Source organism: Bombus pyrosoma, linkage group LG5 (genome assembly GCF_014825855.1).
Source record: "Bombus pyrosoma isolate SC7728 linkage group LG5, ASM1482585v1, whole genome shotgun sequence".
Lineage (NCBI taxonomy): Eukaryota > Metazoa > Arthropoda > Insecta > Hymenoptera > Apidae > Bombus > Bombus pyrosoma.
Window position 1 is genome coordinate 8,215,937 of NC_057774.1, and position 16,296 is coordinate 8,232,232.

Here is a 16,296-nt window from a genome sequence, read left to right on the forward strand (position 1 = left end):
TATATGTATATGTCGGAGATGAAAGGACATCGGGGCCTTTGCTTTGGAATTTTGGGAAGGTCCTCTAATACTTTCGCCTAGATTCTGTCATAGCCACAATTAAGCAATTGTTGTCGTTCAATCCGATTGTATTTGTTCGAGATTCGTGACAGTGGGATTGGGCTCGAGGTGACACAACTGGTCGCCGAACGTAGCCACGGTCACGGGATGGACGTTTTGCCTGACGGAGGTGTGCGGTGGTTGTATGGTTCTGCCTAGAAATATAGTTGTAGCGGCATACGGCCTCGAGAACAAATCTAGCCACGTGTGATTTTCCCTCGGAGATGTCGATACAATGGGACACACGTTGTATTAATAATCAAACTCCAGGCAGAAACTGCCTAACAACGGCGATTGAAACTTTCTCGATGCTTCCAACCAGTATATAACGAACGAACGCGATCGTAAAGAGAGGAAAATTTTCATCGGTCTATTATTCGTGCGATCGCCTTGGAAAGTTACATATCGAGCAGTATGTGCCGAGCGTCCCAGCAAACGTATTTTGCGCTTCAAAGTATTCTACGTTTAGTAAAGAGCTATCCCGTTGACCGTGGATTCGTTGTTGAACCGAGGAGCATTGTCAATAGAATCTCCCGTGTCTAAACACCACGGTTGTTCGTCAGGCTTTGTAAAAAGTCATATTTATACCTGTAAATGTGACCTCTGTTGTACAAAACGATGGCTAATTCAAATGAAGAATTGTTACGCGCCCTCGATTCTAACGATAACCCGACATATATATTACATGTGTTATTCACTTAATTTTGTGGAAAAATTAGTTTCTAATCTTCTACTTTCAAACGCTAATATATATATATGAGCTACTTTTTACCGAAATCTACGGTTTCGAAACTTCATCGAATCGAAAATATCTGCGTCTGCACTTCCACGAGCCTTCAGCGATTTAGGCACTTTGCACATTGCACGAAGAACGTGTTCTTCGTAAATAATAGCGAAAGATCGCCTTCTATCGATCACTCGTTTCTTCTCTACTTGTAGATCCAACCTTCCTCCGCTCTTCTTCAAAATATCATTCGTTACCTTCGTCCTCTTGAGAAAGTAAGAAAATGACGACGACTGCTATAATCGAGTCCAAAAAAGATCTAGATCGCTCGAAAAAGATCTAGAACGATCACAACGATAGATCGAACAAGATCCCAAACCGATACCAATGCTCACGCGAGCAAATTTAAAAGTGTTGAAGGTCACCACTTTTAAGAAAACTCTACATCTATGCTTTTGATCTTTCTAAAGCACCGAAGCCATCGACAGCGTATAGACAAAAGATTGCGACGAAGGCAGACCATAAACAGCCGACAGGCGACGTTGGCTTCGGATTTTTCAGCTGTAGGGTAACACTGCTAGCGTGCGGATCTGGACCAGCTCAAATTATTATTTCGTTCTTGTACTTTCCACTTCTTATAATTTATCCACGCGTCTCTCTCTTTATACATCTAATAACCTCAACAAAAAGAAAGAAACGTCTTAACGGAAAATCGCACCGTTTGGAATTGGCTTGGACTGGACTTTTCCGAGCGAGCGAGCAACGCGTTCGTGTATACGTCTGGTCGATGTTGCAGACGTAGAGGCAAAAGTAGTTAATATAAACGATTGGTTAAACTGTCGACGTGATTGTTATCATCGACAAAATTGTTGTCGGTGAACGCTGTGATCGATGAAACTGGTGTCGATGAAAACGATACGGACACACTACGATTACATAAGAAATAGGAATCGTGGAATAGCTAGCTGCGATATAAAGTTTTGACTACGCTTAGCTATAGCGCAATCCTTCTCTGCTAATAATTGCAATACAAATACAAGTGTTAAATTGTTCGAGCAAACAGAACTTCGACGTGGCAAGAAAACGTAATCTAGCCGGACCTCTCGTAAGTTGATCTTAGGTTGATCTTTTAAAGTAACCTTAAACACTGCATCGATCAGATGGCGTTTTAAATATAAAACTGATCGCTCGTACACACATGCAAGAGAAATGAAATTGGCGTATAATAATCTTAATAAATCGGCAATCGTAAATACGAGTAAACGCGAAAGCGAGTATTTATTGCTCGAGTATGTTCGATTTATTATCGTGCAGCAATTTATGATATTTCAGAATAAAGCTACTCGTATAATCCGATTCACATACGAAGATCTAGATAAAGTATCCTTCGCTCGAGTACGTTTAATTTGTTCGTAGCAGAAATGTTGACCTACCGTTCTTTCTACCTTCTCGATGCACATAATTGTAGCAGAAGGTACAAGGCTTCAAGAGCGTTCAAATAATTGGTCTGTTAACATAGTCTGATACTGTTGCAAACACGCTTCTAGGTAAACTAAGATCACGGTACGATGTCTACGGGTTGAACAGAGCACCGGCAAGGCAAACTCTGAAGCTATCCGAAAATTACCATGCAACCAGCAAATTGACTCGAAAGCGGCCACATCTTTAGGGCGACGAGTTAGCGGAAATTAAAATTCCAAATTCAACTGCTCTCGAAAAACCATTCGAATCTCTGTGTTACGCTGCTTAAGATTCGCCACACTGTGTGACATTGTAGAATGTAACTATTGTATAATATGATGATTATACTTTTATGAGGCTCGTCCTGCGCGTAATACGATTTATTCTCTCATGGTAGGTACGTTAGATGAAAATAAACAAATCACCTGTTAACGCTAGATGAACAGCGTATTTTCCGCGATCGAAGAGTTTCATGGAAAAGTGGTTTGCGAGAAGATCTTGCTACGAGTTCTTTAATTCTTTTAAATAGCCATATCATCGACTATTTATCAACCACGTGGATGAATAAATTATCGTCTGTTATATATAGCCATCGAATGTTAACAAAATTTATAACAAATGTTACGGCCTCGTTATACGACCCATGAATAAACAGAATATTCATTTGATGATAAAAATTGTTGAAAACGTCAAATTAGCATTTGAAAACGGTTACGTAAATGTTAGATTAGTTGAGTCGGTGAAATTCGAAACTGGTTATTTTTCGCCAGAAAATGAACCGAGAAGAGAGAGAGAGACAGAGACAGAGAGAGGAAGTCAGGAAAATGACACCGACAATAATGTTTTAAGAGATACGTATTACTGAAATTACTTGGCGATAAACAGCCAGTCAAAGAACTAGCGTCTCGAATGAAAGCGAGTTATTCTACCGTTGTTCGACTTGACTGGAACGGAGAAAAGCAAAGAAAATGGACAAACTGCTTTCTCTAAACAGTTAAATGATATACAAAAGCTCACATGTAAATGACTAACCTCGCTGCATCAACGAAATGAATAGGATTCGTTTTCGATATATATATATATATATTTAAAGATGCACAAGTCTGTATTAATTTCAGTTACAGAACAACTTTTGCACATTTAGATTTCTCATAAATCATCAGGCGCTCTATCGATAGACGAATCGAGTCTCTCAGGAGCCAAACTGATCAAACTTCGCTTTTTGTCCTAATTAATTTCCTAACTTGGTTATATAAGTGGGCGATTAACGTTCCGACCCCCGAAAAACAAATTGCACGCACGATCATGTTTATTACAAAAAGACAATGTAGATAACAAGAAACTCCGAGGGAAATATAAAAAGAAATAGTATTTGCAATATCATCGTATTTTCTGATCTAATATCGTCAATGTGGCTTCCGAGCGACTCGTTTATTTATCAATTATTATTTCCCTTGCCAAAGGAACGAGTAGTATCGGTCAATTGTAAACTTTTTTTTTTTACAAAGAAAAATGTTAAACATCGTGCAACAACGTCGTTTATCACCCTATCGAGAAATTAGATATAGAAAGCAAGCGAAGCAACGTAATCGTATCGATGAATAAAAGAATTCGAGAAACAAAAGGAAAAGGTGGAAGAAACGAATGCAGGAAACGATTACGCTGCCACAGAAAAAGAGCGATCTGCCTGCCCACAGTTAATTTTTCTGAACGGTGCACGTGTGAGTCGATAGCGACGCGTACCGTAGCCTCGTCCATGCACGTGACTATCAGCTCGTGGTACGGCCACGTACGAGCAACATTGTGAATATGCGAGTGTGCGTAATCTCGGGACGCAACGTGTACGAGAGTTCCTCCCGTACCACGCACCATTGCCTCTGTGAACGAGCACACGTTGTCAGCTTTGTCCACTTGTCTACAGAACCATGGAGTTAGGGTAGTTAGTTTAGGGCTTCCGAAATTCTCATGAGCTCGGACAGACAAATGGTAACGATACCGCGTCATAACATAGGCTAGGGTTTCCAAAAATTTTATGAACCGAGTCTTGAAAGTGGTGATTTAATTGTAAATTAGGACTAATAAATTAGTGCCTGCCAAATTTTTATAGGCTGACACCTGAAAATGATGATGGTACTATAACATAGCTTAAGTTAGAGTTAGGGCTTTTCACATTTTGATGAGCTGAGACTCGACAACGGGAATGCTACTATATCGTGTCTTAGGTTAAAGCTTCGTAATAATTGAGCAGCTGAGACTCGAAAATGGTTATGTTACTATATAGTGTCTTAAGTTAGGGCTTCGTAAGTTTTGAGCAGTTGAGACTCGAAAACGGTAATGCTACTATATCGTATCTTAAGTTTGGGCTTCGCAAATTTTGAGCAGCTGAGACTCGAAAATGGTAATGCTACTATATTGTGCCTTAAGTTAAGGCCTCTCAAATTTTGAGCAGCTGAGACTGGAAAATAGTAATGCTACTATATCGTATCTTAGGCTTCGTAAGTTTTGAGCAGCTGAAACTGGAAAATGGTAATGCTACTATATCGTATCTTAGGCTTCGTAAGTTTTGAGCAGCTGAGACTCAAAAACGGTAATGCTACTATATCGTATCTTAAGTTAGGGCTTCGCAAATTTTGAGCAGCTGAGACTCGAAAATGGTAATGCTACTATATCGTATCTTAGGTTAAGTCTTCGTAAGTTTTGAGCAGCTGAGACTCGAAAATGGTAATAGTACCTGATTCCACATATGCACATCTGAGAGGAGCTAAATGGAAATCATTGTGAAGAGACCTTCGATCTCGATTGAATACTGAATGGTAATATTTGACGAGTCGAATATTAGTTGGGCATACACTTTGGAAATGTACGAGGTAGGTCATGGAATTACCCATTTCCAAGTTACACAACGTTATAAAATCAAATAAATTTGCATCTATGCGATCTAAACGATAATAAACTCTACTGTAACGAAATAAATTATTCCGATCGTAACGTACGAAGACCAACAAAATTAGCACTTCCAAACAGATTTTATCGAAATTACTCAACTTATATATCCACGTTATGTACCAAAACAAATGAAACGAACCTTTGAGCAATTTTAGGATCAAAAAGTGTTCGATAAAACGATCTAATTAACGTCACTGTGTCTTCAACTGATCTGTACGATTCAATCGCGAATACTCTCTACTCGATAGACTGTCTTGACAAGATGGTCTCCATCGATCACGAAAGTTTTATTCCTCGATCGTATGAAGAATGAGGAGCGATTTCATGGAGGACTGAAGAACAGAGGGGAACCGCGCGAGTACACAGAGTTCAGTTTGCGAATAAAACTTCCTCCTCTACGAATTCGATCACCAACGATGTCTGAAGTATCTTTGAAATTGTTCGTTCGAAAGTAGAAAAGAGAAAGAGAGATAGAAAATGATGTTAGAGGAAACTATCTCGATTGGATCCTTTGGATCCTATTTATGAACCGTCGACGTTATCGTTCATACGTTTATACGTTTTATTGACGGTAGCAAAGTGCTTGGCAGCCTTTCATGGCTACGACAAACAGAACAAATTGCTGTATACCTGTCAAGGTTCATTTGCAAACCCCTGTTAATTAATCGTTCGCGTATATGTATATTCCTTCGAAAGAACAAATCGTTTCAACTGTTCCAGTAGCGTCCTTTTACAGGAAAAAATTAAGAGAACGAAGTATCAACATTGGGATAATTTTCAGCTTCAACGTGTACTGAGTCCTAGCATATCTGTGTCGCAGTTAAATAATTAAATAACTAAATTTTCAATAAATTAAAAAATTTGACGATTATAACGATTAGATAGTTTTAATTAAATTGGCATGTTGAAAATAAAATATATATACATATAGTCATGACTGCATTTCAATGAAAGTCCACGTGGATTTTGTCAAATTTGGTTCGTAAAGGTTAGTGATTTAACCACTTTTGATTGCTAAAAATTAGTAAGGTAAAACTTCAAAGGCGAAATTTAATAATTTCGTAGTTTAAACTTCTTTTTTTTTTTTATTCTTAGTACTCGTAAAAAACGCTGCAGCCAATCGTCTTGACAGACTTTTGGTGCTTTCAATATGGTGACACTTATTTATCCACCTGATTTCACGAAATAAATTCAATGAAAAATTATATAAAGTAACAAAATGATGAAATTACAGTAAGAAAATAGCAGACAATTTAAAAATCAGCCGGCAATTGCCACCTGATTGACAGGCAATAGATTAATTAAATCAATTGGAAACTCCTTTTTCCTGCCTCCCAGAATAATAATATCATTTGCGTACAAATTGCATACATAATTAACACCATTTTATTCTCCTGAGATTTCAATGCTTGTGCGTCATAATAATTTAACTGAAAGTCGTACGGTGTAAAATCGCGAACATATTACGAAGATGGCAAGTGCCTCTGGGAATCGATGTACTTTGCGAATTAATCCGATGGACGGAGATCACCGTAACGACGTGCCTAATTTTTCCTTCTTTCTTTCCTAAGGAAATTTAAAGGCGCGATCTGGCCGTTCACAAAAGATGGAACATACACATTTGTGAGTTAATGCTCTCGATAACTATGTAAATTGTCTAGTCAAACAACGTCAAGATATTCGATCGTGTGACTTATGATTTTGATAAAAAGTATGAAATATGACTTCTTCCGATAAAACTCTGGGGAACACATAGCTTTTTGGAGGGGAAAGAAAAGAAAAAAGAAACAAACACGTCGTATATTTAATTATACGTACGAATATGTAGTTTCCGCTACATTTATGATTTAATTAAATTTTATCATTTTGGAGAAATTTTGCAAATCTTGCCCTGTCTGTAATTCCCCTCGGTCAAATTCGATTCGCATTGAAATAACATTTCGTATGCAGCGACCTAATTATAACGCTCCGCTATTATTCGCTTTTCTCCCGATAATTGATAATGGATTTCAATAACGAATAATACATTTATTTTATGAATGATGTATACACACGGGCGAATGTATCTTTAACGTCACTACCGTCTTTGCTAATTATTCAAATAATTCTGAATTCTCGTGTTTATGCAACATCGTGTTCGAAATGGATTCTACGTGTACAAAATATGCTTCCATCATTTCGTCTTCTACGTTCTTCTACGTATTATCGGCATCTCAGTCTTCGAGGGAATAAAATAAATAACGAAGATCGAAAATACATACCGCGTGCATAAAATACAACAAAAATATAAAATCGAAACCTGTTCGTATTGCAACAACTGTCACACGCCGAGCGACTTAATTATTAGGTTGTCCGAAAAGTTTCTTTCGTTTCATAAGGTGATAACAGATGATAAACAACGACTTCCGTCTTATATTATTTTATCGAATCAGGTATGATCCATTTCGTTATATTTCTATTATTATGTTCGTGCATAATTCGATAAACTAATAGAAAACATTGTGCGTTTATTAGTTTCTTATGAAACGAAAGAAACTTTTCGGACAATCCAATATTTCTCGTATTTTTCCGCTCATGAATCCATCGGAAAAATGAAAAAAAAGCGAAATCGGGAATTAAAGCGGAACGTGGAAAATGACGGAATTAGAAACGAGATAAAAAGCAGGCCAAGAGAATTACGGGGCACCGTGGCGAAGAGGGATGAGCATTCTGCGGCAGATAATAGCGAAGTAATGGGGCTTCAGTCTCGCAGTTTGGCCCACACCGGAATTTATTTCACCATTTCGTCCTTTTTTGCCGCTTCGATGGCCCGACAGTGGAAATGGTCGCGACGATGGATTTGCGAATCGACACAAAGGATCGCGTGCCAGGATTCCGCGGGTCTTCGTCCTCCTCTTTACGATGTCATATTCGATCGTTGAAATCCTTTCGGTTCGAGAAACACTCCTTTGCTTTTAAACGCCGTTGCGTAACAAACAGGGAAGATCGCAGGGAAAATGTCTTACATTCTTTAACGTTGATTTAAACGAAAACGAATTAACGTTGACGAAACGTTTAATTAGAATCAACGTTGTGACAAAATGTTGAACTTGCAAACGTCCACTCGTTTATTCATTTTATTTATCTGCTCGCTACAGAGAAAGAGAACATTACAGAGGAGAGGACCAGATTATTTGACGTTTAATTTAATTAATTTGATGTTTAACGAATGAAATGTTCGTAGGTTTGGTTTTCGTCGAATCGATTTCCGACGGAGCGTTCCTGACGTCATCGTCGATGCTATTGTCACGTATAATTCGTGATAAAAAGGGAGGAGCCGAGCAATAGCTTAACTCGACTGTCCTTTGACATCTTTATATGCTTTTATTCGCAAAAGTAGCGAAATTACAAAGTATTGAAACAGTTGTTCAAATCGCGGCCAAGACCGTACCCCAAGACTATTCTCGTGGTCGAATGCTCGCAGTTTTATACGTTGATTTTGTAGGAGTTGAGGAGCAAGAAGAGGATCCTGAGTGCCCTACGTAACGAGGAAAGTTTGGTGTTGTGCCATGTGCAAAGGTAAGGTCCTAAAGGTTCATTGTCAGGTAGTGTGGAATGGCGTAGATTTGGGTATCGCACTATCGCCTAGATGGAACGTTCGTCTCGATAACATGCGATGGTTCAAACGATTGAGGGATCCTCTTACGAATATATCGTGTTTTAAACGTATCCCAAAATCCTACGAAAAACAGAACGCTTCCTGAACTGAATCTCGCTGACGAAGAACCAAGTGAAAACAAAATAACGAGCAGAAGAATCTTGTTTTTTATCATCGAACAAGCGATAGCATAGATTGTTCGACGAGCAAAGTTTTATTAAGAGGAGAAATGCGAACCTTTCGAAATGCTTTGTTTAATCGGGCAGGAAGATAAACGATCGTCGAACGAGCAAGAAAGTTCTTGGAAAAAAGGCCGATAAAATTGCTTTAGCGCTATAGCTTCGTTAATGAAACATCGCTTCATGGAACATATTTGTCAATCGAGCAAGGTGAACGTAAACGATCGCTTAATCATCTTTCAAACACCGACTATCATGGTGCAGATAACTTATCTCGGAGTAAGTTGCATGTGCTATTTGTATACCCGGTGATTTAGTTACCTAAAGCTATTTAAGGTGAATGCTTTGCATACTGGTCGACATTTTTTCGTTTTTTTTTCTTTTTCGAGTAATTGGTTTCCGCAATTGGTGTATATGATACAGTGAATATATTAATTCAATAAATTTACGTATTTAGTATATAATTATATTACGTATAGGGATTTGATAAGTAAAATATATTTGTAAATCTTGTATGATTCTACTAGTGAAAGCTTAAGCTTCGTTGCTTACGAATATCTGTTTGTAAAATTAATGTTAAAATTAAAGTGTATATTTATTGAATTAATATATGCATACACATATGCAAGATCAGACTTACTCCAGAGCAATTAATTCTATTTGTTATTAAATAGACATCAATTATGGTCTCTGTGAATATAACAAATTTATTTCGATTCTAATTTCCAATCAAACCTTGTTGCAAAATTTTCAGAATGAATCTAAATCTGTACAAAATAAGAAACGAAAGAAAGAAAGGAAGGAAAAGAAAAGAAGAAGAATCTCTGATCCTCAAACATTAATTACGAATGCATCAGACTTTTTATAATTTAACATAACTACCGATCAACCCCACTCCAAAAACTTCGGAATGAATGCAAAAATAAAAAATAGAAGAAAAAGAAGAAGAAGAAACAGAGACTCAAACATTAATTACGAATGCAACAAATCTTAGGAAGAAAATAAAAAGAGGAAGAATGCCTGACCCTCGAACACCTTCGTACCAGCGCTCTCCGCCGCGCCGCGCTCAGCTCTTTCGAACTTCGCGCCAATTCCTCTCGCGCGTTCCGTTCTCCATTCTCTCTGTTTGTAAACAAAGCGTTGAACGCGGCTGAGGTCGAAGAGGTCTGTGCAGCTGTTGAGCACGATCGTGGAACGCGTGTAAAGTCTAAAAGCATCGACTCGTGTGTAGTACTCCGTTCCTTCCTCTTCCACCAGCGGTGAATGACGCGTCCGGTTCTTTCTGGTTTGAGCTCGCCATTCACCGAATCGTCGACTCGGTGGCTCGTCCGCACCGGTTCGAACCGGTAAACCGACTAGGTCCCGGTTAGGATGGCTCGATTAGCGCCTCGGCAATTATTGAATGGCCGACCAGCCGACGATAAGGTTCACTCCTTTTATCCTCGACTTCCTCAATCGAGACCGATATCTTGACGCGCGTCCTGTGACCACAACCCGACACGTCGACCTTATGCGCGTTTCACCGTGTGTACGTGTGCCTGTGCTCGTGTTTTCCATTGTGCGTGTGCGTGTGCGTGTGCGTGTTCACATCCCACCAGCTAATTTCTTATTCCCGTGCGGCACGGATACGACGTGTCCGCGTCGAGAATCGAAAGACGACAGCGAAGAAGATGCAGCGCCGTGGAGGATGGGCAAGATGGACAGAAGCTGGTGGCGACGATGACGACGGTGATGGTGATGGTGGTACATGATGATGATAATGATGATGATGATGATGATGATGATGATGATGGTGATGATGGTGATGATGATGATGGAACGCATTGTGGAACGCACACTATGGTGAGACGATGTTTTTATTGGGAGTGGGAGAGGATTTGGGAACGGATGAGGGTATTTTGTTAATGGTTAAGGTAGTGGTAGTAGGTTCTACAGAATTGAGTTCGATCGTGACTCGCAGGAAGGATCGAGAATGTCAAGGTATAGGTTTCTGGTTTTTTGGTATCGCGATTTGGAGGATGGTGGTGCAGGATGTTGAAACGATATAGTATAATTATTATATGGGTTAGGTGTGAAGCTTCTATTTTATTTAGGTAGAGAAGGTATTTGAGCATCTAGGTAGAGGATTTTTGTCATTGGTAGCAAATATTTGAAACGACATCTAGACTATACTGTAGCTATATCTTTATCGTGGATTAAATTAACGTTAAATGTGACAAAATAAATTTGGGGGAAAATATATTAGAAAAGTCTATCAGAATTATAATATGAATTAGGTATCAAGTTTCTACCCTATATATTTAGGTAGAGGATTTTTGTCATTGGTAACAAATATTTGAAACGACATCTAGACTATACTGTAGCTATATCTTTATCATGGGTTTAATTAATGTTAAATGTGACAAATTAAATTTGGGGGAAAATATAGTAGAAAAGTCTAACAGAATTATAATATGAATTAGGTATCAAGTTTCTACCCTATATATTTAGGTAGATGATTTTTGACATTGGTATCAAATATTGCAGTGAAGTGTAGAGTATACTGTAGCTATATCTTTATCGTGGATTAAATTAATATTAAACGTGACAATCTAAATTTGGAGGAAAATACAGTAGAAAAGTCTATCAGAATTATAATATGAATTAGGTATCAAGTTTCTACCCTATATATTTAGGTAGAGAACTTTTTACATTAATATCAAATATTGAAGCAACGTGTAGTATATTGTAGCTATATGTTTATCGTGGATTAAATTAATATTAAATGTTACAATCTAAATTTGGGGGGGAAACATAGTAGAAAAGTCTAACACAATTACAATATGAATTAGGTATTAGGCTTCTATTCTATATATTTAGGTAGAGAATTTTTGACATTGATATCAAATATTGCATTGACGTGTAGGGTATATTGTAGCTATATCTTTATCATGGATTAAATTAATGCTAAATGCGAGGACAAATTAGATTTGGCAAATGGGGGGTAAATGGGGGTTGCGTTCGATCGCGATCTACCGGATTAGAGGTGTGATGCAGAGATAGGATTGTTGGAATACAGTTTTATTGGTTTCTAGTAATAGGTATATTCAGATTAGAAAGGTGCCACGGTTGATTCAAAGATCGATACATGTAGAATCGTTATACATATTAGGTAAATAGGGTTCGATATTAACCGTATATTTAGGTATAAGATTTTGGCATACGAGATTTTTGGAATTATTCAGATAACGGTGGAACATGGAGAGTATATAGTTAAAGCCCGTGGATCACAAGGAAGTAATTTTCATGGAGAATTGAATTTCCTAATTATCGGCAGCAACGTTTCCGAATCGAGGGATTAAGGAGTAAAATCCTAGCATAATCTCCATGAATACGAGAAATAATTTCGATAATGCTCTCCGGTATTACTTCATTTAAATGAACAAAGTATCATAGAAATATAAAGTTTTTAGAATCCATAAATTAAAAAATAACTTGATCGTCATGGTGTTACAAATATTTTTCAACATTTCGCCCGATATTTATTATCGTCACTTGTATCGTCCTTTTGCAACGAATACGGAAAGTCATCCAGTGAATTCTCTAGAACGTCGGACACTAGTCATGTACCAAGATAATAAAATTAAAAGGTTTGCGAGAAACGAAGTTGAGACGTGCTGAAAGCGTAACAAATCGCGATAAACAAGTTGCCTAAAGAATTCGCAACGCTTCGCGTTTCATCGATTTGGAAAATATTTTTGATAGACGTAATTCGTGTGACATTTATTAGATTTAGAAAAAGAGAGAAGAGAAATAAATTTACGAGCAACAAGCCGCCATGGAATTTTAAAGGCGCGTTTCCACGGAGGATTCGTTTTTCACGGTCAGTTTGCCTCGCGTATTATGGCTCACAAATTTTCGTGGCCTCTGAACTGAAAATTTCGAGCCGATTGCACCTATCCCATCAGAATGTTATTTTCAACTTGTTTGGCGCTAATGTCCCAAGAGACTCATGAGTGGCTGGCTTTCTAGATAAACGTATCGCGAAATGAAAATGCCCCAGCTTTATCTAATCGACTGATTTTTGTTACGTCGCGTCGTTGTTACGTTGATGTTGTGAAACTTACCGGCGCCACGAGATTATCGTGATTTTTTCGTTATATCGATCAACAAATAAGATACTTCGTTATCTGTCTTTATTGCTTTTATCTCTTGATTGTTTGATTACAAGTTATTAATTTCTGGTTCGAATTAGAATCGAGAATACGTTACTCGACGTTCTTTAAAAGAAAATTCGCCTCGAACTACGAGGAAAGAAGTTTGCTTTATTTACTCTGTTTATGAATTACAGATTTGCTTCATATTTTTGCGATATCAGTTCTTGCGAAAACAGATATGTTTATCGCGTTTAGTTGATTAATACTTTTTTCTAATTACCAATTTTAGAACGGCTCATCTCGTTACATTTAATTTCTATAATTATATTAAATTGAATTTTTATTATATGAAATTGAATTTTATTAAACTGAAATTTTACTGAATAAAGGTTGATCGTCATTGCTCAATTACACAATCGTAACTATTCCTCAATTAGCTTGTTACTCGATTCAGCTAAGAATTGCGCGATTTCGCTTGCCCAAAATTATTGACCTTTGCAATTTCTGCATCCTCTGTTACAAATATAAATTAGCCGCTTGGGAATGACAACACGTTGAAAGTGCCTCGCGAGAAATCGTCAAACGTAATTCTAGAAACTAATTCCGCGCAGTAACTCTGCCAAAAATATGTATAAACAGATCTTGCGTTAAATGGCAAGTAAAAAATACACTGTCACTTCTGGCTTCGCATCAAAAATCCAAGCGGAAGCATAATAAAAGTTGACGCGGCTTTATCAAGAATCGATGAGTTTGCATTTTTTGGGAAATCCAACAACCTTCGTCGACAAATTCCTACGCTGATTTACTAGTTAACTAGAGATTCGACTGGAAACCGCTTCCTTGCGTTATTAAATATCCTTGGAAAATGGTCGATCGCAGCAATACCTTACGATCAGGTGAAGATTTTCCACCCAAAACCAGAAAAACAAATTTCAATGTTCTTTCTAAAAATATACTAAATCGTTTCTGTACTATCATCACCGATAAAAGTAAAAACTTGGAAAGGAATGTATGTCACAAATAAAACACACGTTTCATAGCGTTCTCTTCCGCGAACAAAATTCGCAATTTCAAACAGACTCGTTACAAAGCTGCGTATCGTGAGAACCTTTCCAAGTGCGAACGATTAAAATCAAATGGAAGAAAATTTTCAAATAATTCCACGAATCTTCTCATTTCTTTTGATTCCACTATGGAACTGTATACAATAAAAAAAGTCGACAAGCAAAAGGTTAAAACGTAAGGTGGAACAAAGATCATTTCTCCAAATGCCGCTATATTTGAATGTTACTTAAACGTCCATTACTCTCGTATTTAACGAGAAGAGTTGCTTCGTTGTACGCGATTAATACGAGACACTGAGAACGAAAAGTGGAAGGAAAACTGGCGTTGAAAACGCGGCAAAAAAAGGTGTGGTGTGAATGAAAGCGGCAGGAGGCACAGGCGGTGTGTGTCGCCCACGTGAACCACGATGCCAAAGTTCCGTTTCGACCAGTCATTCAGGAACAATGAACGGCGTCCCGGCGATTTCTATCCAGTTAGAACCGGAAAACCGGCGACTGGCGGTCTCAGGCGACGCGATAGCGTCGGCCAGTTATTGGATACTATCGACAGCCTCTCCTTCCCTCTTTGCTATTTCAACGCCACGAGGCCGTGCAACTTCTCGATGACGCGTCTCTGCCAAGTTGATCGACCTCACCTTGCGCCTTCCTGCAATCCGAAGCACCTGCTTCCGGTACACGCGCTACCATTACGTTTCGAACTCGAACGCAGTACGTATTTTTCGAATTTCTTTCTCTTTCTAATTTTCGTTTAAATATTCCATCCTTCTGGTACACGTGGAGTGTCAACGTGTCCGGCATTAAATGATCGTGTATTTCCTTTTTTTTTTTCGATCCTTTTTATCTTTGTTTTATCATTTAATTATTTGGGCACACGTAGGACCATAATGTTTTTAACCATAAAAGATTTCTCTATATTGTGTAGTTTTTTGTTATTTTCGTTTACTTCGATCTTTGTTTGCTCAACTCATGGCGGAATCCAAATTTCTCTAACTTTAAAGGATCGTGTATTTTTTCGGATCTTTTTCATTTCTGTTTGTTTAATTCAGTCCTGGTACACACGCTACCAGTTTCTAGCTTCAAAATGTCGTTTACTTCGGATCTATTTATCTTCCTTTATTTACTCAGCCTTTTTGATACACTTGGGGACCGTAAAGCTTCTGGCCTTAAAAAGATCGTATATTTCGAATTTCTGTATTTCTTCGTTATCCATTTGATCCTTCTGCTATTAACGGAACCATGATTTTTCTAATATCAAAGCTTTCTATATTTTTCGAATTTTCCTACCCTTCTCTATCTTCCCTTATTTACTTAACCCTTGCGGTACACGTGCAACAATAAAGTTTCCAACATTAAAATATCGTTTTTACTTATCTTATTTAAATTATCTACTTATCTACTCAACACTAGAACTACCACACCAGTCAAATTGACTGGTTTTGCAATTTTATTTTAAAATTCCTACTTCGTGTTATATTTTTTCCTCAATGATGTAATGACTTTCGCAGCGATAACTAAAAGAATAATAGAATGAATTTTATTTTGTTTTTTTTGTATTTAAACTGAAAATAATTTTGTATCGAGGCTACTTATACCAATACCAGTGAAAGTGTGAAAGGGTGCTGCGATCTGTTCATCGAACCCCAATTAACCAGTTTCCTCGTTTTCTACAACCTGCCACACGTTTTTACAATTTTTGCCGCGTATCATTCGATGCGACGATATCGGTTATCAGGAAAATTGCAGATCGATCGCTGGATCGCTAGATGCCAACACTATAAATACCACGCCAGTCAAAATGACTAATTCTACAATTTTATAAATGTGCCAACCCTCGTTTACTAATAATTAATGGTATTAATAACACCAAAAATGTACTACATAACATTGAATTTCTTCTGTAAGAAAGTAATAAATCGATAAATATAAAGATATTCTATTATTACGTATTTTTCAAAGACCAATCATTTTGACTGGTCTTGGCAGAAATAACATCCTGTTAACTATCGGTAGTTCTAGTGTTAAAGTTCCTTCTTAGATGAATAATACAAAA

The 16,296-nt window shown here is 37.7% G+C and overlaps 2 protein-coding genes across 7 annotated transcripts in view; one reads left to right on the forward strand and one right to left on the reverse strand.

Moving 5' to 3' along the window:
- Nucleotides 1–16,296, reverse strand: part of LOC122567594 (sodium/potassium-transporting ATPase subunit alpha) — a 168,995-nt gene that overhangs the window by 98,229 nt on the left and 54,470 nt on the right. The window lies entirely within an intron of this gene.
- Nucleotides 10,033–16,296, forward strand: part of LOC122567612 (trigger factor-like) — a 46,258-nt gene continuing 39,994 nt past the window's right edge. Inside the window, exons 1-2 of one of the 3 annotated variants that reach the window (XM_043726366.1) lie at nt 10,036–10,888; nt 13,716–14,646. In XM_043726366.1, the coding sequence (XP_043582301.1) occupies nt 10,766–10,888; nt 13,716–13,796 (204 nt within the window). In that variant the 5' untranslated portion in view covers nt 10,036–10,765 and the 3' untranslated portion in view covers nt 13,797–14,646. Of the gene's footprint in view, nt 10,889–13,715; nt 14,647–16,296 lie in introns of those variants that run through there. The other 2 variants (XM_043726365.1, XM_043726367.1) reach the window with 2 other exon arrangements.